The sequence below is a fragment of the Amblyomma americanum genome, chromosome 1 (assembly GCF_052857255.1).
Source record: "Amblyomma americanum isolate KBUSLIRL-KWMA chromosome 1, ASM5285725v1, whole genome shotgun sequence".
Taxonomy (NCBI): Eukaryota; Metazoa; Arthropoda; class Arachnida; order Ixodida; family Ixodidae; genus Amblyomma; species Amblyomma americanum.
Window position 1 is genome coordinate 247835996 of NC_135497.1, and position 22694 is coordinate 247858689.

Genomic DNA, 22694 nt, shown 5'->3' on the forward strand with positions numbered 1-22694 from the left:
CGGCCATATTAGAAATTCAAGTGTAACAAATGCACACCAGAGTGGGAGTGCCCGCCGGTAGAGGTGGTCGAAATCGTATACGGCGGCCATGTTCCTGTGCCACTACTCAGTGACTCGCACGCTGGCAAGGTACTACCGGGCTTCCAACCAGGCCACAGGCGGCTTAATTCAATGAGTAACTTCCTTTCAACACAGAGAACTCCGCCCGCAGCGCAGACGACACCGCGAGCAACAGGGAAAAGAACGGTCGCGGAAATGACCGCGTTTCGAACGCACGCGGAGACGGTGCTGGCAACGTGGCGCGTGGACGAGGGACCCGCGGGGGTCCGCGTGCGCTTTTCTGATACTGTCTGCAAGATAGCCTGCTTCTCCAAGTTGAAATTCTTCACTGCAGAAAACTGTGACCGTTGTTTTAAGTGCCGCTATATGCTGAGGAAGATACGCGTTCGCTGATTTTGGACCGCGAGGCTCATTCTGCGCCGTCATATCGCATATCATACAGTTTTGTATTAACAGCGTAAATGAAGAAGGGAGCTTTCAGTACTTCAGTGTTCAGAAGTCACGCAACACCTTCCAACCGCTCTCACTCGGGGGGTTGTCTCTGCGGGGACGTTTTTTTTTATTTGTTAGTTTAATCCAACACTGATTCATGCGAGCGCCGAATGTCGTATTGTTAGGCTCTGTGGTCACTGTGCGCGGTACAGCTAGAGCTGTGATGGAAGAACGTCCTTTGGCTGCTGTTACGTGGCAGATTTTTAGCATCTCAAGTACGTTTCCAGCCCCGCACGAAGTAAATCCACTTGCTTTGTTCCACAGTGATGGATGCCTCCGGAAAGCTTCCCGAGGGCCTGCTGGAAGGGCGCATGGCGTCTATCGGCTCCTACGACGAGTGTCTTGACTTGGTGGCCGAGTACAAGACGCAGGAGCTGTATCGCGGCAAGTACTGCACAGTCTACCTCTCGTCGGGTCACAACGTCCAAGAGATGTTCAACAACGAGAGCGACGCCTCGGCCCACCTCTCGACGCTACTGAGGCACCCCAAGGCACGTATGGAACTGACGGCAGCGCACACTCGGAGGGCCGCTCTTTGCGTCCTTGTGCGCATTACACCGGGTAGCAGGCATTGACCTGGACCGACCGTGAGATAGGGGGCCCCATTTTCGGCAGCGTGTGCCGGAGCGTGCATGCAGGCTACTCGCGTTTCCTCGCGTGTGGCCAAGTGCCAGGAGGTCAAAAACAATGCGCGGCCGTCCATCCCGGTGTTTCGCGTGGCCTCTTGTTTGTACGAGAGGCCGCGCTCAGGAATATGTTCCAAAAAACACAACAGGAGTGAAAAGAGCTATTTTAACGTGTCTAACGTGAAAGAACGGCGCTAAACACTTTTCACGTACTCCAGCTCGCCCAGGTTCTTACGCCAGTATAATAATCTATGAACAACGCCAATAGGTTGCCAACCCATGGGAGTGAAGAAAAATACCAACTATCTCGCGGCCTTGTGGCCTGGTCACGCAGCCTGAGCATAGCGCGCGCACTGTTGGGTGCGACCCCAATGCTAAGGCGCCGGTGTCTAGCCTCCATTTCAGGCTGCATTCCATGTCCGCCAAGAAATTCGATTTTTTCGCGGCTTAACTGAACAGTAAGGTTTTAGCAGTCGTTTTAGATATGAAACTATATCGCAGGCTGACGAAAATGGAAGAGTCACTTGCGGGCTTGTGCGTTGCGATTCTTTCGACTTTTGCTTGTATACCTCTTACAGAGGATGACCCGCATCGTGTACCGCGTCTCTCCCAAGAGTCGCAAGTTCCGTCTGGGTGTCTGCGTGCCTTCGGTCTGCACTCTGGACGATGTGCAGAACGTGGTCGCTCACAGTGAGTACCGCGCTTACGCGCACGTGGCGCGTCGTGGTACGCCCCTCTGCATTCAGCCTGGCCTCGACAACAAAGCTCCAAGCGTTAGGGAAGTCCCTTCGACAATTTCCAAAATTTGACGTTGCGGTTGTTTGTGATCAGCGCACTTGTCTCGGCTTTAGGGTTCACACGATCGTGTTGTTTGTCGCACGCGAGCGCTTTTAATATTCCACGGATTATACAAAGGGGCAGGCCAAGAAATGTCGTTTGCTGCTATTACAGTTTTGGGATTAGAGCAGATAGCGTACCTCGTGAAAACGCGGTCCGGTAATACATTTAAACGGAGAATTTTGGTGTTTTGATCAATTTTCTAGATCAAACCGTGCTTCTAAGACGACAGAAAAAGAAGTCGCGAAACCGCTTTATCTTTCGGAAGGCAAACCCAAGCTCACACTTTTGCAAGCTGCTGAACATACGCGGGCCAAGGATATGTATGTAGAACTAATCTCTGTCATCATACCGCAAAACATTCTAAACGAGGCTGTCGTTCTTCTAATTATTGATTAGGTTTCCGCGCTCATTAGAAACGCAGCGAAACATAGCAGGCTGGTCTAGAGCGCTCGACTGGGGCACCGAGAAGGGCAGAAAGAAAATTTCAAACGTAGGGACTGGGTTTCTAGGCGAATGCTGCGGCTCGAGCACAGCTTTAAAGACACATTAACGACAAAAGCATGAGGAATGAGTCCTTAACGGAGTAGGTGCGCTACGATTTCGCTTTAGTTATCTCAGAGCACACTGCCCCAGCGCTCTAGACAAGTCTACTCACCTCTTTACGCTGAATCCGAGGTAAATTTCTGTTTATTTTTTGTTCATTCTCGCAGCATCATCGAAGTCTATTGGAGCAAAGACGCACGTAAGCCGTTGCGAAGTTAAAGAAGATGTTTCGATTACCGGACTGCAGGTCTTCCTCATGTGAGTTGCGCAGGGGAAGCGCCTGCATGCGGGAGTTGATTATGTCAATACTCTGCAAGCATGTGTTGTGTTACACTTTGTGTTACAAAGCTAGAACCAGCGCAGAAAAACACAGCGGATGAGAACAAGAGGGACGAACAGAGTAAATCTTCCCTATGATTTTGCTGCTTTCAGTGCAAGATATGTCACATTAATCCATTTGAACGGCGCGAAAAAATTCGCGTTTTGATCTTGAGTGCCCCTGCATTGCAATGCATTACTAGTACCTCCGTAGTCTAATCGTTTCTTCTAAACAGATCAGCCAAACATCCAACAAGAAAAAAAAATTGCTTTGAAATTTGTTCCTGCATGTACACTAGGTTAGTTTCTCTGAATAATCTTCTCGGCCGTTGTATACACTACATTTCAAGTAAGCGGACAAATTGAAACAGAATTCTTATGAAGCTCGTAGCACAACGGCCGTTCTAATGCCCGTATCAATGTACTTGCACATCATGGCGTGTGGCTGAACAGCCCTGCTCGGGTTTCCCCTGCAGGAGCTAGTGGGTCACACTGGTTTTATGGTCTCCTCCTTCATATGCTGCCATTCAAACTGTGCACGCAGCTCCTAAGTGCGAACACGCCTCAAAGACGGCATCACTGTCTCTCATGACGTGAAAAGCTGCTTCTGTAGCGTGTTTTGGATGCAAATGACACCCATTGAAATAAGAAATCATTTTTTTACACTTGCTGTTTGTCTTTTCCAGCATCACCCTGTGCCTCCTCGTCGGTGTCATACTGGTGGCTACCATCTTAGACATGCGGGTAGAAGCCAACGCGCAGAAGGCGCTGCCTGGCGCAGGTGAGCAAAAAATGCACTCTTTTTAAGGTTTCCTTTGAAGACTTTGGTTGAAAGCTTTGTGTGATCAATGCTTAGCAGTGCAACGTGCGGCAAAGAGGCGACGGCTCCTCTCAAATACCTGAACGATCAGACAACTGCATAATGTGCTTTAAAGGAGCTCTGAAAGGGGCTCTCAAAAAGCTGCGGTGTTCCTGGGATGTTAAATGACGCCGCTTCACGAATAATCTCTAGCAAGAATTTTTTAATGCATTTTGTAGAAGTTGAGTAATCTGGAGCCAAACTTTGAATTTCAGCGTCTCCGCACCATGTCCTCCCCTCTCGACACTTTTTGCGTGTTCAAAGATCGGCGCTCCTCGCGCGGAAATTGCCCGGGGGGCTAAGCTTCCCGACACACCGCAGTGACGCAGCTGACTGGCCGCGGCCATGGTAGCTGCGTGACGCCTGAAAGAATCTAACGAATGGCCATCTCTGAACAGAATTACGAAAGACTGTGCGACGGAGGAGGGCGCGAGCATGAAAAAGTCGCCGGAAAGGACTCGCCAACTTTCACTCGCGATAGTGGGTTCTCTGTTGCGCGTAGAAGCGTATCATTTGGCTCAGGCATTCGTGACTAGAGAATGTAGTCACTGAGCTAGTTTATGCACTCTCCTCAGTAGGTGTTTCAGAGCCCCTTTAACGCGTGCTTTTCGTTCATACTCGATGTCTACTTGCAGCTTCATGCTCAACTCCCATTGGCATTTGCTTGCTGGTAGCTCTAGTGAGAAACAAATCGCCGTGAAAGGGAGAGAAACGAACCCTGTAATGGCGCACTTTTATTCGGTGCTAGTGCTAGGGTTGAGGGGCGCGTCAAACGCAGTGAACTTTTCGCCGAGGATCTTTATGCTGATTGTCAAGCCGCTGAAGTTTTCTGCTGCCACATTTGTCGTAATTCACTGATGCACCTTTATGACCAAAAACACAACGTTAACATTTAGATTTAAGCTCTCACTAAGGTGGCAGTATGGTCTTTATTGATCCCAAGGCTTGCACAACGGCGCAGTCAAAGCTGTTATGGGCTCCTTTGAGATGTGAATGTAGTCTACTCTCTGCGAGAATAGATTCGTGACCGAAGTGTTATAGCAGTAATGTTTCATTTGGGGAATTTTTTTTTCTTTTCCGGGGAGTCTTAGGAGTCAAGTTTGGCGAAAATGGTATCTTCGTCGGTTCTCAGAGAATCTTACGAACCGAAATTTTCCCATTTTCTAAAGCGATGGATATTCCGAATTTCTTCGGAGATAAAGGGCCAGAAATACGGAATTTTGGGTCTAATTTAATTTCTGGTTGCGGTATTGAACATCGCTGAAGGACAGCGAGCGAGTCAAGAGAGCAATGGGGAAATCTTGAAGGTGTTTTTGTACCATCTCTGACCGAGTTCTCTTGCGCACCCTGGCGTATGATGCACTCCACTGATAGCTCCTTCTAATTACTTATACCGAAATTTTTCCAACGTGACTTCTACTCAACATCGTCTCTGACTCATCTGGCGCAGGATGCCTGACCAACTGCTTGCTGTCGTTCTCATTTGCTCGGAACCTTCGCCGACTCACGGATCCTGTGGAGCCTCCAGAGTTGGGCGCCGCGCAGGGCGTGCAGGCAATCAGCATGGCCTGGCTCATCTGCGGGCACACCTACTTCCTCACCGAGAACACGCACATGTTCAGTGAGCGAGGAGTTGCGCGCCAACGCTTCACGTTCTTTGTTCCCGCCCCTAATGCTTTCCCGCCAAGGTTTTCCGTGCGTGCTTTTTCCACAGGCATACCGCATAAAAGAAAATAAAACCGAAGATTTTGTTTTGTTTTTTAATCTTATGCTCAAGAGAAAAAAAAAGATGATGGAGGCGTTGCTGTGTTCAAACATTTCTCTGTAAGCGCCACTGTTCGGCGCCTGTCGGTTGTAATGCGGGATTTGTATCAAAGCGCATTGCAGTTACTGAGGTAAAAATATCTGGAAGGCTGTAATTATGATTTCAAGCAGCCCGCGACAATGCTACAACCTCCGCCTGTTCATGCTAAAACAGACGTCACAAGCGCACAGAAATAGGGAACGCGGCTAGAGCGTAAGTATTAAATTATTATTTGGCAGAAAGGTTGTGTGATTATGTTTTTGTTTTCGTTTTTTGCCAATAACTGCTTTGTGCCACTTTTATTCATTAGTGATTGAATAACCTTATAGGAGGCACAGTAAAGGAAAACTGCCTACGAGGCAGCAGCCTTTCCTTCGTCTTTTTTTAGATACTCTATTGAGTACAAATCCGCAGCACCATCAGAAAGCTTGGTACAATACGCTGCGTTTTTAGGACATATTTTTTAGTGGCAGTACTGCTCATTAAATTAATACGCTTCCTACAGCTAAATTATATCCACATTTAGCTGAGCGGATGTTTAGGACAATAACATATAGCCAAGCGGACTTTCAGGGCATCGATCAATGTCAAGGAGGCATGACCAATTGGTCAGACTGCGCGAATATTTTTATTTTAAGAAATATGTTCGCATTGCATACCTGAGGCAATACTCATTTAAGAAAAAAAAATTAAAATGCCCGCAATGTGTGTGAGCTTCTCTTATTCGTTGCCAAAGTTCTCTCTCACTTGATCTGGTTCGAGCTGTACCTCTTCGTCCGTCTTCTCGTGCTTTGTTTTCTACATTGCCAACGTAGGTAAATGCGTATCGGCTGTCTGTGCCGCGATACGGCCTTGCGAGCCTACATATGCATGCTGCCTATTTATGTCCCGTGGAAGCCGGAGCTTGCAGCACAATTCTGTGCGTAACAAAAGGGACCGAGGGTTCGGTTTGACGACGTATAACTTGAAGTACGTGCGCGTTACGTGGTATTTGCGATATGTATGAGTCTTTCCTACGTATTCCTTTCTAGGTGCATTAATAACAATGACGCTTAATTCGGCGAATAAAAAAACACTGCATTTTGGCTGACCAACCAGATCTTATGGCAGTTGTGATCGCCCAAGGTCTTCCTGGCGAATGTTTAGCATCTTTGATAATCAAATCGAAACTGTTACGAACTGTTTACGAAGCGCCAGAGGCAACAATGAAATGTTGTAAGAAACTGTTACGAACTTACTGATGAGAATGGCGCAACCTCCCAATGCACAGAAAAATCTTGCTTAGCAGAAAGCTGCAAGCCGTGAGATGCAGATTTATGGATAGTTACGGTGAAATCCCACAAAATGCGAAAATATTATATTCATAAACAAATTTCCTCTAAAAAAATACGCTTGACGACAATTTCTGGGTAAATTTCTTCATATTCACGAGGTCCTTTCAATGCCCACGTTGATTTCAACTTTAGCAGTTACAAACTGATTGTGGCAAATATATTCTGAGTGAAACTTTAATGTGCAAAGCCAGTCGCTCATCAGGAAATTTATGTTCATTACCTGAACACAAAGGGCAAATGCAGGGAAGGCTCTGTGTGCTGCCTTCTTGTTTAACATGTTTCATATGTGCTCACTGCATACTTGCTGTTTGTTGTAATTCGCACTACACCTTATGATTCTGAACTTGAGAAAAGAAGCCAAATAGCAAGTGGGTCATACCTTTCCTTTTTTTTTACCGCAGGTGGCCTGCTCAGAGCGTATGACAGCATCTCGAATGACATTCTTTTCTCGCCTTTTGTGAACTACACCCTGGCAGCCAACACTTTCTTCCTTACCAGGTAAGTAATGATAAAGGACGGGCACTGACGAGAAACACGGTGCATCAAGCATTAAAAGCAATACGAACACGTGTTCTGCGCTTAAAATAGAACTAACAAGCTCTCAATGATTTACGCAGTTCAATAAATGAGGTCCCGGGAACACTTAATTTGCCCCTAGGACAACTTATTCCTTCCCTAAAAGTGTCAATGTAAACAAGATTTGCAGGCGAGTTCCATTGATAAACACATTGCTATAAGAAAGCTGGAAGTTCGGCGGATTTTTGGCCACATCAAATGCTACCAACGACAATCATCTGCGCATTTCGCTAAAGTCGTACTTTGCAGTGACACGTAGAACTGAATCAGAAACATACCGTGCTAAACAGCAGAAGGAAACCCTCGGTGGATTTGTTTTATCTCTGCATACTAGTGGAATTTCTACAAAGAAGTAATGCGACAGAGAAATTACATTGAGACGAGAAGATATGGAATTCTGCGAAACCGATTTCAAACCATTTAAACAGCCCAAAATATCATCGTATACGCGTTTTACCATACCCTAAAGCAAGCACAACATTCTAGGTCAAGTTTTCCGCTCACTAAAAAGGAAAATCTTGGGGTCGTGTTCACACAGCTGACCGCAGATAATTAAGATTCATAACAGACCAAAGGACCAACACTCGCTTAATTCTACGACTAACGACATAATAGGAATCTTGCTTTACACGCAAAACTTACTGCTTCCTTTTTTTTCCCTTCATTTCTGGCCACTGGTGTAAAGACGCAATGAGTTGTCTAGATAGAAGCCACGGACATCTGAATGTGCTAGAAGTACTCACTTTCGAAATTTACCTTTCAGCCTATAGGAACTGGATATGTCGAGGCCGAAAGCCAATGTAAAATGACACTCTTTACGCTCATTGTTTTGCCGGAGACAAATGGAACTGACGGGGCGGGAGGGGGGGGGGGGGGGGGAGGCAGAATTGCATGACAGGGAGCCTGGTTAGTAAATACGAATGCCATGAAGATTCGTGTCACCATAAGGCGCCTAAAGCAAGGCATCCTCAATGCGCACCTGCAAAAATTAATAGCTGTAGGCAGAGGATTTATTTATTTATTTATTTATTTATTTATTTATTTATTTATTTATTTATTTATTATGTTTACCTACTTATTTCTTTATCTATTTGTTTGTTTGTCTGTTTGTTCGATCGTTCGTTTGTTTGTTTGTTTGTTTGTTTGTTTGTTTGTTTGTTTGTTTGTTTTATTACCTTATACCTACAGCGCCATCACAGAAGCAGCGGCTGTGCGTTTCTTCTGACAGATTTTGGCCGGCGAAAGATGGTCCCCGCAATGCTCCACGCAGCAAGGGTGACAGGACACCGATCACACAGCTTCCTGGAAACTCATACTGCAAAAATTTTTCTTCCACCGGTAACGCGGTGCATATCTGCTTAAAAATTAAAGCTAGCAGCTGTCAGCGGTGTTGCACCGCGTGCACAGGCTCACACGAGCAGATGAGCAATTGCGTGTTCCTTTCGGCAATGGCTCACGGCAGTGGTTAGCTAAAATGGCATTGCGTCGATCTTTCGCACTCGAATAGTTCACTGATCACTGGAGTTAGTATTAAAGGAATGCATCCTACTGTAACTTAGGAAAATGTTTTTTTTTACTTCACAGAGGAACTGTAGGCAGAAGGGAGTCTCTTCCAGTTATTATTCAAGTTGTCATTGGGGTAAAATCTTTTATGGTGCAACAAAACCAATCACGCACGCCTTCACCCATTCACCTTGGTATAAGTTCCTCTTTGTTCGTTCATTGTCAACAGGGCAGAAGTTAGCCTCAAAGAACCAGAGGCTTAATACCTTGGTGTGGGCCAGTCGGTTGCTCATCTTGGAGCGTTAAGCTACGCGAAAATAAGGACGGCGAAGAAATATATAGACTATACGAGAGTGTTCTATCATCTCTATGTTTGGTCACCTCGCTTTTCGCGCAGCTTAATGTTTTAACACTCAATTCTTTTTTCTTCATGCGCCTGAGATGAAAAACTGCTGTCATGAGGCTTTTTTTGTGGCAAGGAAAACATTTAAAAGTTTGCTTCGAGAAGGCACGGGTGCAAACAAATTTGCAGATAAATAGGCTCTGAAAACAGGTTATATCCCTTGGCAAGAACCACACTCCGCATGCTTGGAGACACTCTCATGCAATGGGCTCTATTTGTCTGGGAGCCGCCGCGGTGGCTCACTAGTTGATGCTCGGCTGCTGACCCGAAAGACGCGGTTTCGATTCCGGACGCGGCGGTCGCATTTCCATGAAGGCGAAATGTTCAAGGAGGCTCGTGCACTGTGCTATGTCAGTGCGCGTTAAAAAAACACCAGGTGGTCGAAATTATCCGGAACCCTCCACTACGGCGTAACTCGTAGCCTGAGTCGCTTTGGGGAGTGAAGAACCATAAACATTTCTTTGTTTGGGAGTTTGCAAGCTTGTTCTCTTGTTAAATATGATTGATCTTGCTCTCGTTTCTCGGATGTTTTCGCTGAATGCATTCATGTGTGTTCGTCTGCACATCATCCTTTTTTTTCTATTCTTTAGGTAACAATACAGCGTTTTTTTTTTCTCATTTCAGTGGCCTGTTCCTGGCGTACAAGTGCGAGCTGTACTCTTACAAGTCGGTCTTCAGCATTCTGCTGCAAAAATACTTTCGGTAAGTGTATGCAGCCGCAGACAAAGCTCTTTCGTCATGCCAGCTGCAAATCTTCCCGTAAGGGTCCATGTATAGAAATTCCTCTGTCCGATTGGGCCTAAGCTCAGAGCCTAGCAGAATGGCGCGATGCCCGTGGGCAGTAAAGTAAACTGTGTTAAAGTTGCGAGCTCCGAGCACTAGCGCCTGGCAACAAAATCACTGAGACAAATGTAGTAACAAAAAAGTATAGATAGCGTAGATATTACAGCCAGAGGAATAAATTATGCGCTATAACAAGAAACAGAAACTAGCGTTTCTGAAGTTAACGTAGAGATATTACAGTCAGAGGAATAAATTATGCGCTATAACAAGAAACAAACTAGCGTTTCTGAAGTTAACGGTGACGGTCGCGGACAGCTTTTCTGGCCAATATCCTCTCTCCAGTGTAGATGGGTTGTATACAAAACCACCCAGGAAGCTCAGCCTCGTTTCGAGCATTGGAAAAGGAAAATATTCCCGTATCCAGCGCTCATAATAGTGGGGAATTGTAATAGCTGCGATGAGCCTTTTATCTGTTCTTTGTTGCTTTTATTTTTCTCATAATATAGGCCGTTTCACGCTCATACTATGGAAGTATTAAGCTTTTGTTCACCGTATTACATGCTAGTTACTCAAAGCTTTCCCGAAGCGCAATTTAAAGAACGCGGCAACACATGAAGCCTTTCTAGAGCTGACTGGTAGCACCACCTATGCACAACGTCAGGCACCACAAGTCGGTTGAGCGGATGGCGGGAAACGTGCACCGCGCGGTACGAAAAGGCGTAAGCGAGGCTAAAATGCAAAAGATATCGTAAAAAGTAACTCACGTGTGCAGTCATTGTAAATGGGTCATCTAAATTTCGTTTAAAGCCAGCCTTACTACAGGATCGTAATATATCATTCTGTGGAAAAGTATAAATATTCACAGAAGGGAGCCTTCTCTCCCGCCTGCCTTTAGCGTGCTTTAAACTTATTACTTCATACTTCATTTGGGACACTGGTAATTATTCTACAGTTTTATGGCACGAAAATCAAACATCTATTTTCCGTAGTATAGTTCGAATTATCGGCAGTAAGACGCCATTTACGAGGAAAATCGTGTACTCTTAGTCTTGCAAAGGGTCGTTCTGCCTATATGCAGGAAATGTTTGGATTATTGACTAATTGATAGGTTATGAAGACTAAGCTAAACACAATAAACTTTGAAAGCCGAAGAATGTTTAGACTGTGAAAACTTGGAGTAACATAGATGTTATATGGGCTGAATTTTATAATTCGAACTGCTTGATTTTGCATATGTATAAGCGCTGCTAAATGGAAATTTAGGTACGGCACCAACATGCGATACCATAATTAGAGTGACTATGAGCGAAAGTGTAGAAAAGCCTTATAAGCGTGGGGAGGCGAATATAATAACGGGCGCTAGAAGCACCTGCATCCCGTAAGCAGTTTTCTTTTTTAGCGTGATGATGAAATTTTAGAAAAGTATCAAGTTGAATACCTACGAATGTGCATCCGTTGTTATGGACGCGTGTCTATGTATAATGGATTACTATTAATCCTAGTTTTAGTTTTTGAGCTAAATTATAAATTTAGTTTCGGACGGGTTAATGAACAGACAATTACTTCGACACCATGTGCTGATAGTTTTAAGGCTGAGATTAAGCTCCACGGTTAACTCATTGATTGAGTCATGAGATGTGGAGATGGTAGTAGCATCTGCGTAAAGAAGACATTCTGTCGAACGACATAGACAGTTAAGCAGATCATCGCAATATGTAAGAAATATAGGGGGTTCGAAAGTGCAGTCCTCTGCTACAACCACGTTAGTATTGCGAATGTCTGAGCGTACACCAGATGTGGTAATCGCCTGCTCACGGTTTCAAGTCCAGCTTTTTTTGGACATCGCTTTTAATTGTGCGCGGCCACTGTAAAATATTATAACATACTGTTATGAATATATCAATGCGAATGGTGCAATTTTCCGATGCTTAGCCAAGCCTTGATTTTAAAGTAAGTTCGTCCTGCGTAGTGAAGTATGCTATAGAAAACCAATAAGTTGTGTTTTTGACAAGAAACTGCAGAAAACTACCATTGTCTGGGGGGAGTATCTGCGGATATTTTAATTTTTATGGTGCAATCTTAAGATGTGCGAAAATTTGCGGTCATACACAATTTCTAATTGAAAAATGCACTTGTCCAAAATTTCTTGGTATGAACTCTGGAACATTTCCGTACAGATAATAAGAAGCCACTTTTTGTGGAAGTAATGCTTAATACAAGTAAACGGTTCAGTAAATCAATAAAAACAGAGCCTACATATTTGCTTCCATCGGTTTCTGTTTTAAATCGATCCATCAGATCAGTTAGTGCGAGATAAATTGAAAAACTTCACCTAAAACCGAATTGTCTTTGAGTTAATAAATTGTTTTCCAAGGAAGTTAGACAGGTGCATCTCGATTAGTTTTTCGTTAACCTTACTGGAGAATGGTAGAATAGCAATTAGTCTGTAGTTGGTTACTCGTGCCCGGCCTTCCTTTTCAAAACGCTGGAATTAATTTACTTCGTTCTAACTCCCGCAGCTTGCATGCACTTGGACTGTTGGCGCCACCTGCGCATGCGCGTTAGCGGTTGGCGGGCGCTGTAGCTGGTTACTGTACACGGTATGCTGAAACTCTATTGTATGGATAATAGTAATAATAATAATAATAATAATAATAATAATAATAATAATAATAATAATAATAATAATAATTGGTTTTGGGGGAAAGGAAATGGCGCAGTATCTGTCTCATATATCGTTGGACACCTGAACCGCGCCGTAAGGGAAGGGGGAAAGGAGGGAGTGAAAGAAGAAAGGAAGAAAGAGGTGCCGTAGTGGAGGGCTCCGGGATAATTTCGACCACCTGGGGATCTTTAACGTGCACTGACATCGCACAGCACACGGGCACCTTAGCGCTGTTGTATGAACACTTCGATATTTCAGGCTGACAGCACCATTTGAATGTAACTGATATCGCCCATAGGAAGTGAAGCATTACAAAACACTGCCGAGGCTACTGATTAAAGGCTTGTGCACGCGGGCACAGAATGACGCCGCCGTTCCTGGCCGTGCTGAGCGTGCTCCTGCTGCTGCCGCTGACGAACAATGGGCCCTTCTGGGAGGACTACGCGGGCGCCGAGATCGAGCGATGTTCGGCTGCCTGGTGGACCAATATCTTCTACATCAGCAACCTCTGGAGCGCTGACCGCATGGTGAGAAGCCACCACACTTTGAATCGGGCTCTGGATGCGGGACAACAGTATGCTGCGTGATTTCTTCTCGCGACCATTAATTAACTGCACTAGTGGAACAAAAAGTGATCTCATTGATTCCCAGTTCCCCCTGGTTATCAGTCTATGATACCAACGGTTCGAGGTCAGTGACACTGAGGCTGTGATATCAGCAAGTTATACAGTGCCTTTCTCATTTAACTCTGGTAATCCCTACAACACACTGAATCGCGTTACTTTCGATGCCCGACATATATTTGGTTTTTCCTTTGATTTGGCTACAGTATTCCGAACATGGTGATCATAAAAGGCGTCGTTCAGTGCTTGCATCTATTCTCCATACGCCTTTTTCACCAAGAAAAATGTGTTTTTCGGATTGTTGCACTTAAGCGTCGGTTACTGGAGCATGCTCGGGACAGTAACAGTTGATTCCTATTTTCAAGTAACAACCACTAGGAGTGCAAAACATGTTCACGCATTTCTATCGCAGGTGCTTTAGAGTCGAAGACATCAAGCTCTTTACTGGCCTGTACTGTTCATACGATGTAATTTCAGTTTGTGAGGGTTCTGATTTGTCTAGACTATTGCGAAAGGAGCGAGCAATGCTGTCTGCGAAACGTGGCGTGAAGCTCAGATTATATATTCAGAATATTTAATTTCCTTGCAGTGCCTATTTGTGACCTGGTATCCAGCCACGGTGTTTCAATATACTGTCATTGGACTCATCTTCCTCATTGTCATCAAAAGGTAATGCCTATCTAGTCAAGTTCAGTAAGTGGCATGACTTCTACAGTTCCCTTTCAACAAGTTTCTCTCTCTCATGAACACACTTCCTGTTTGTTTTTTTATGACCTGAAATAACGTGATAAGACCAAATCATGACATAGAACACTTCCACGCGAGAGAGGTTTAACTGCAAAGAAAGGCAGATAGGAGAAAGGGCGTATAGTCCTCAGGCCTCTTAGTCTGCAATGAAAAGGGAGAAAAAATGTGTTGGGCAACGATGTGAACAGAAGAGAGAGGTTAAAGATATAAATAAGGGCGCCTGCAGTTCGCTAGATAAGAACCATGAGTGAGTCAATACCCGCGTTGCGTGAAAAACGACAGAACTCGCAAACACCTCAATTCTTTTGTGAATCGCACAAAGCATCACTTAGCACCGAGAATGTTTATGCGCCCTGGTATTCTTAACGGAAGTTTCCTGGCTACCTTCATAGCACGGTGAAAGAATATAAGAACCTTCCACCGTGCTTCAGAGAGACTATAGCTCTCAATTTTTTAGTACAAGCGTGCATCAATACCACAAACACGTGTGAAAGCTGTGCGCTTTTCCAGTAATGCAGCTGTCCACTTGTAAGCTTAATCGCAACTGCAGCGTGTTGGCTTTGTTCCCCTTTCTGTTCGTCTTTGTTTTAAGCCCAATGCTAGGGATGCGCAAGTTGAACTGGAGGCAATGGGAACGCTGTTCTGAGATCAAACTGCTATCTCATATTTGCTATCTAACTTCCACGGAGGTTCGGAGAGGTAGGCGTGCAATTCTCATGAGTGATTCTATTAATACTCAATATACTTGGCCATAAACACCCTGCACCTCTTGTTTTCTCCAACTTAAGCCAACTTGTTAATCAGAGCGGCTTATTATTGTTAACTTTTGCTTCAATTGCGCGACTGTCGTCGCGTAATTGCAGATAAACACGGCAGCCTACGTTCGCTTACACTGCACCGTTTTGAGCGCTTTTCTTGGCGCTACGCCGAAAGCAGTTTTTATACAACAGCAACATAACCCAAAATTGAGTACAAAACTCGTGCTGTGGGGGAAGTTTGAGAGCCGAAATTCCGAAAAGCAACAAACCCCAGCTTCCCTTTTTTTTTTAACTATCCTCCCCTGCACGCCCGGTTAAGCTTTGGAGCCTTTTGCACTTTAATCGCCACAAGTGGCAAAAGAACTACCTCATGAACTCGCGCCTTTCCGACATTTTTTCAGGAATGCGAAAATCGGCTACTGCAGCGTTCTCGGTTTTGCACTCGCTGGTTGTGTGGTAACGGGAGCCATCACCTTCGCCAAAGACTTGCCCCCGGGAAGCATCTTTGAGCCTAATTACAGGTGCGTCACAAACCTACTCCACATAGGCACTGCAAACTTACGGGCTTTTGTTGCGGTAACTATCGGCGTTAATAGCTTTCCTTAATTGTTACTTAATTGCATGAACGCTTTCTTGGTCTGCAGTATTGACTGGTTTGTTCTTAACAGGCATCTTGGACTCATGTTCTTTTTCCTTCACGCAGAGGTTCCCTGTTGGTGCTGTTTTTACCACTGTGGTTTATAGCACAGGCGAATCAGTGTTTGCTTAGGTATGCGCTTGGGTAGAATTGTATGGGACATGCAAATTAATAACCATTTGAGCGCCGTTGATATGTACGTTTTGAGTGCTTCTTGGTTCACTTATGTATACATGGAAGCAAAAACTCATTTTTTAAAGTTATCTCGGTCTCATAAAACACGATTAAAACCGCCCTGCCTCTAGGTGTTTTACCTAATCTGTGTAATATTACCACTGTCTTACTTTATTCAGCGGAAACAGGAATTTATTATTAAGGAGTGTCGTTGCCGGATATAATGTAGTCGGCAGTTACAGTTATCACTTCCGCAGAATTTTGAACACATTCTCTAATTATAAACTCTCTCTACCCTAGCATTATCTGATCATGGAGTCAAGCAAAAACTAATAGAAAATTACCAAATAACAAATGGATTAATGTCCACATTGGTTACATCGTTACTTCCCGCGCAGAAACTGCTGCAGAGCGCAGTAAGACTTGGAGGATTTTTATTACTGTCGTGAATAAAGGAAGATAGCGCTGCTGTAAAAACGCTGAATGTGAAACTAAATATTCGAACACAATTCACGCTTTCGAGGCACGAAGGAGAGGTGCGTGCAAAGCTGTTTTCCTGTTCTCGAGCTACCTAAAACGGCAGTATAAGAGCTTGTCAGCAAGCATGCCACCTGCAGCTGCGTTTAGCTGCATCGTATCTTGGCATTCCACTAATATAGTGAATAATAATTTGAGTAATATAATATACAATATTAAATATATACGCCGTTAACATCTGTGTCAAGATCTATACGCGCTATACGGCCTTTGCATAGTATACGTGTTGTCATAGCGTTCTGTTGCAGTTCCTAAAAAGCACATTAAAGATCAAGCTGATTCATGTGGGCAGAGAAGTTTTCGCGAAACATGAGCAGTGTTCTTATTCATTCCAGAAACTTCAGTAATACCCATTGATATTCACTATCATTGTTGCTGGCACTTTCTAAGGAGTGCGCTATTCGCAGCTCCTTCTTTTTTTTTCACGAGTGCATGCATGAGCATTCTTTCAAGCTCTTTTTTTACTCACTTTCAGGGAAGTTGAGCGCTTGTCTACGTGGATATACCACAAGCCATACACGCACCTCGGCTCATTCTGCGTTGGTCTTGGTCTCGGATGCCTCCTGAGTCAATTCGACAAGAACCGACTCTCCAAGGTATGTGTCACCTTTTCATGCTTTTGTGCGCTTATGCGTGTGCGTGAGTGCGTGCGCGAACTTTTTTTCCTCCTTTTTTACACCTCGCAGAAAATTTGTTGCAGCCAGCACCAAAAAAAGTTGACGAAATAAAAACCCTTTGCTATGGCGCAAGGCTTGGATATTAATTCTGGTTAACTGTAGCATGTTTAAGTAGCAGCATCCAACCCGCGCTTTCGCATACCAGTCAATCTAAATCAACGCGAGTAGCGGCATCTTCATCTTTAAATTTCTACCTTCTGTGCAGTGAAGCCATCTGGAGCTTAGTGATAATACTTTCTACAGATTCCGCGCCACCATCAAGATGCTGGCTAGGCTGATTTACAAAGTAGAACGAAAAATGCACAGGTGGATACCGAGGAAAGCACAGGCGTACTGTTTGCCAAATATTGTGAAAAATTATAGATTGTTGAGCTGTAAACACTTGAACCAAAATGCGCATAATAACACGACAGCGGTAGCTACCAAAACCCAACTTTTCCCCGTCTGCTTACAATGCTTTCTTTACGAGCAAAAATATGTAACTGTAACCTTTAAAGTTCGCCAGCGCTGCACCTGACAGGGGCAAAGATTGGCACATTTATCCCTGCGCTAGTTACGGCTCAAGTTTCTGCTTTATTTTCCCTTTCATTTCTTAAGCGTGCGATGTGTTACCTCAAAGTCGCAAATGGCTGTAAATGCCAAGTTCCGTAGGCATAATGCTTCTTATAGAAAATTGCGAGACATCTACAACCTAAACATTTTTAAATTTCAAAACACCGTTGTTTTGTAGCCGGCTCGGCTTCTTCTTCAGAGGTGACAGGAGGCTGTTGGCTTTCGTCTATAAATATGTGGTGGGGAGCACATGAAAACGCAAGCCAACAGCCCATGTCACCCCTGAAGAAGGAGCCGAGCCGGCTACAAAACAACGGGGTTTTGAAATTTTAAATGTTTTGTTTTGAGATGTCGCGCAGTTTAGTATAAGCTAACAAACCCAAACCAAAGAGGAAATTGTGTCGAAATGTTTTGATTTCACTTATTGCCTATGTGCGGACACTGCATGCATAAGCACATGAGTGCTATCACAAAGCAACCACATTCCCTTCAGTTAGCGTCGCGACGTAGTTGGTAAACGAAAAAGAAGCCAGCCAACAAGCCCTTGTCAGCAGGGGGATTTGGGTGCACGTACAAGGCCACCTCATAATGCCACGTCAGCAAGAAGCCTCATAGATGCTGCTGGAGCCATTGCCCTTTAAACGGATAACGAGCGCAGTACCCCCAGCTGTGCGCGACTTTTCTTAGAGTTGTGTTCGTGAAGACTCGGGTTTCCCGCTTAGCCCTGGATTATACTGCAGCATTGATTCAGGGCGCCTGATCAAAAGCTTACTGGGGCTTCGAACGCAGAGGCAGCGAAGCTTGCATTCCTCTAAAAGTGTATTTCCAAGGCACCAGAGAATGAGTCCAGCAAAAATCACGATACATACTTCAGTTGCCGTCACTCGAGTAGGAAGCTGAGATTTCGGCGCAGTAACTCCAGCTTTAAGTAATGTGCGAATAAGCTACGAGTATTCAGTACGGCTTAAGTAAGAAGAAGCGCTGGTGCGTACCGTCTTTTCCGAAGTAACCAGGCAACGGAGTTTGTTTCTTATATGTGTAATGGAGCACTTACGGCACCTTTTAAGCTCTAAATCTGTGAAAGGTAAGGAGAACCCTTGTCCTCATCTTTCAAGGCCTTTTGGCCTCTATAGGGACGCCGTAAGGCATCCACAGTACGGTTGAGAATGAAATTCGATTGCCTGGTTACTCCTGGCGAAGATCCGGCGGCCGCGCTCCTTTCGCGCTCTATTGTACTTTCTGGTTCATTTCGTGAAGGTACACGAACACCTCCGTGTGCCGGTAAAGATGAAGAAAAATGAACGCCTAATCTCTGCCTCGGTCGCAGTTGGCGTACGCAATGGGCTGGGTAGCGAGCCTGACGACGACCAGCGTGCTCTTCCACTGCGGCTTCGGCTGGAGCCTGGACCGCGCCAGCGCTGCCGGGGCCGCCCTCTACGCTGCTCTACACCGGACACTCTGGGCGCTGGCCGTCTCCTGGGTCCTCTACTCCTGCTGCACGTTGCACGCCCGTCAGTGCAGTTCATGCCACATACGTTCCCCTTTATTCTCACCCTTTTCTGGCTGTGACGTTCATCTACTTAGCCCGAGCTCGCGGGATCGAATCCCGGCTGCGGCGGTCGCATTTAGATGGAGACGGAATGCAAAGACGCCCGTGCAATGTGCGATGTCGGTGCGAGTCAAGGAACCCCAGCTTATTGAAATTAATTTGAAGCCCTCCGATATACCGCGTGTCACATAGCCCATGCGCAGCTACGCGACCTTAAACCTTATGTGCCGTTACAGTTTTATTTCTTATTATTTCTTCCAAATTTTCAGTGTTCGTGTTGCGTAACTTCTTTGTTATGGTAAGTTATATTTCTGCTCAATGGCCTTTGCAAGTTGTAGTAAACATACCCAGTGATTCCTGACAAAAGCATTTTTGGGCGGGAAACCGTTTATGAACGCAATTTTTTCATATAATGCAAGATTTCACTATAGCAATCAATTTATCCGCAGATCACTCGACGGCAGTCTTGTACTTTTTTCCTATTCACGTTTTTGCTATCGTCAAAAGTGTTCCCCAATTGTTTTCTATGGCAATCATAACTGTTGGATGCGATCGCTGGAGACACTTTAAAAGAAAGATTTTGCTACATATCAGAATAATGGACAATTACTTTCAATATTTCCACAACAGTGTCTTACAATTTACCAATTTTCAAAATTTTTGCCCGAGAAAGCTGGACTTGCGTCAATATTTTGTTTCTTTATATTGATTGCAAAATTAGAACATTCGTTACTGAAGTTACAACCATGCCGAAATTACAGAAGAAAACACGCATGTGTGTATCTATGTCACAACAGACCACTTGACAGTGAAGCGTCTATATACTTGTTCGCGCAGAAGCAGTGGCTGAATTTTTTCCCCAATGCTTGCAGGTTTGCTGAACGACTGGCTGTCGTGGGGGCCCCTGAAGGTGGTTGGCCGGCTGAGCTACTGCATGCTGCTAGTCCACCCACTGGTCATCGTCTCGCAGAAGTCGCAGAACCGCCACATCACCTTCTTTTCACACTTCGACATGGTACTGTGTTGCATGGAATTTTTATTTCGATGTCAAGCAGTTTCTGACAATCAAATTACAAGGTTCGCGATTACAGCTGTGACACTATTGAAGCATTACATGCATGAGGCACGTTAAAGTGCAAGTTAAAGAACCCCAGGTGGTCGAAATTTCCAGAGCCCTTCACTACGGCGTCTCTCATATCCTGAGCCGCTTTGGGGCGTTAAACCCCTACAAACCAAACCAAACCAAACATGCATGAGGCAGTATTAAAGTTGTGAAGCCGTAACGTCATTTTCCTGGAAAGCAGCGACGATTTCTTTAAGGCTGGGTCAGTTATCACCGTCTATCGCATTAGAACGCCTTTGTCGCATGCTCGGGAAATAGTAAAAAAAAATAAGCTATAAGAAAGCATAAGCAATAACTAATGAAACTAGCACTTAGCCCTACGTAATATTTTCCCACTGGAGCTGGAAGTCACGGTAAAATTTGTGAGATTGGCAGAGAAAATATGCGCCGTACGAATGCCAAACTCTTGATAGAGTTTTAATACGAACAGATGTGGGATATGGTCTTGGGAAAGTGAAGAAGATGTAACTTTCAGGGAAAAATCAAATGGCTTTCTGGCGGTTTAACGCATTTCCACACAGCCGAGCCTGGGCAAAAGCTCTCACCCTGAACTTTCCTTTCATGGCCTTGACCGAAATCTCCAAAACTTAATGTTTTACGTCAGCAGCAAATGCTTTACAAACTAAGCTGCTAAAATATGCAGGGACATGGTAGTCTTGTTTGAAAGCACTGTTGCTTCCTCATTGTGCTGGTTTGGGGAGAAAGTGGATTATTTCACCCGATTGTAGGTAAATTTACGTTAGTGCATAAGGGCACGCGATTAGTAAGGCAATGATTTCAGCGGTTTGCGTGAAAGCATGTTAGGCATAATATGTTCTCACAGTCGTACATAATACACTTTTAAGATTTAAGATCAGATAAAATTTATTTACTCAGTCCAGCGCATGCACCTTCAGTTCACGCCCTCAGCACTCATAATTACTTGGGCTTCTTTGGAAAGAGTGTTTTAACAAGCAATCCACTAGGAGTCCATGACACTTTAGAACGTGAACTTGGGATATAGATGTGACATTTTAGAACTTCGCTTAGAGGCGACCGAGCTTAATCATTGTGTGAATCATTGTTTGTCTCATACGACACATTAGATATTAACTAATCACACCGCTCTGTGGAGTTTGAGCCTGACGCCGCATTTGAAATACCACGCCATCTTTTCATGAGAGCCTGAGTGCGCAGCGCGCATGCATATCGCTGCCGAAGGCTCATATATTAGCCAATAGGCACTTCCGCAGAAAACGCCCGCATGAAATTAGCTGTGTGTTTGTGCAGCATGCGCACACACCGCCATGCGCCCGTTCAACGGCGGCCCCCTCAATTGCACTGCAGCGGTTTTTCTCCTCACGAGTAATAAACATCATGTAATGCATAATTTTGCCTTATTCAAGGTTGCAATAGTTGCTGCAAGTTAACTGAACATAGAGACAAAATTGACTCGGGGAAAAGCAAAAAAGCCTATACTACATGGCATCAATGTGCGCACATATTTCACTTGATCAATGTCCCGTACGACCTGTTTCGATCTTCCAAAATGCCGAGTCAGTTTGGCGTTGTGTATCACACGTTGTACATCACCAAGACACTCTCAAACTTGTGCCACTGAGGTGAATGCTCGCATTAAGCTCAGGGGATGTCGTGAAAATTAGTGACAATTTAATCGATCACCTTTCGCTCTAAACTAGCCACCTTCCTCTTGCAGATGCATCTTTTCTTCGGCCACTATGCTGTGACCCTAGTGCTGTCCTTCTTCGTCCACCTGGGCGTCGAGGAGCCGTTCGCGCAGCTGGGCGAGCTGCTGGGCTCGTGCGAGGTCTCATGCCCGCCCAGGCTGAAGCAGCTCACGCAGAACCTGTACGCAGGCATGGCCACCCAGCTCCGTCGTCGGGAGCAGCAGCAGCAGCAGCAGCCTGCCTCCTGCCGGAAGGAGATATCCGATGGAAAGAAGCCACAGAACCAGCAACAACCGCCGCAGGAGGACAATCATCACACTGAGATCACCATCGATGCAGACGGCGGAGGCCGTCAGCTGGAAAACGGCACTGAAGTGGCCGTCATCAAGGAGAACGGAAGGGACATGTCGCACGGCGTCAGGGACGGGCACAGGAATTCCGCTGCTAACCCAGAGGCGTCTGTGTGAGGCGGGCGCTCTCACGTTGCCTAGTGGAGAAGTGGAGCGGTCGTTGTCATTTTTTTTTTACTGCATCCGTTTATGACGGACAACGCGCATGTGTGGCTCTAGAGAACGTGATTGGTGTTGCGGCCAATGGCTTAAAGAAAGGCGTTTCACTGGCCAAGGTTCAACTGAACGCCCTTCAGATGAGGGTCTCTGCTCGAAATATTGCATGTTGCAGGGCGTCATGCAACGGTTTTTCAGCCTTTAGGCCGATTTCACGCGGCTTTCTCTCCGGCCTAGGAGATTCCGATGTGGGGCTAAATTGTGGGCATGGTAAAAACTACTTTATGAAAAAGAGAACTGAGGCAGCAAAAGAAATCTGGAATATGATAAGTTTCAGT

At 45.1% G+C, this 22694-nt stretch overlaps 1 protein-coding gene across 1 annotated transcript in view; it reads left to right on the forward strand.

Moving 5' to 3' along the window:
• Positions 1-22317, forward strand: part of LOC144096419 (O-acyltransferase like protein-like) — a 43902-nt gene extending 21585 nt beyond the window's left edge. The window contains exons 2-15 of the mRNA XM_077629393.1: positions 817-1043; positions 1757-1868; positions 2729-2819; positions 3566-3660; positions 5189-5359; positions 7278-7374; positions 9983-10060; positions 13168-13333; positions 14019-14098; positions 15336-15455; positions 16758-16878; positions 18839-19022; positions 19933-20075; positions 21880-22317. Coding sequence (XP_077485519.1) covers positions 817-1043; positions 1757-1868; positions 2729-2819; positions 3566-3660; positions 5189-5359; positions 7278-7374; positions 9983-10060; positions 13168-13333; positions 14019-14098; positions 15336-15455; positions 16758-16878; positions 18839-19022; positions 19933-20075; positions 21880-22317 — 2123 coding nt within the window. The remainder of the gene's footprint in view (positions 1-816; positions 1044-1756; positions 1869-2728; positions 2820-3565; positions 3661-5188; positions 5360-7277; positions 7375-9982; positions 10061-13167; positions 13334-14018; positions 14099-15335; positions 15456-16757; positions 16879-18838; positions 19023-19932; positions 20076-21879) is intronic.
• Positions 22318-22694: the final 377 nt, after the last annotated feature.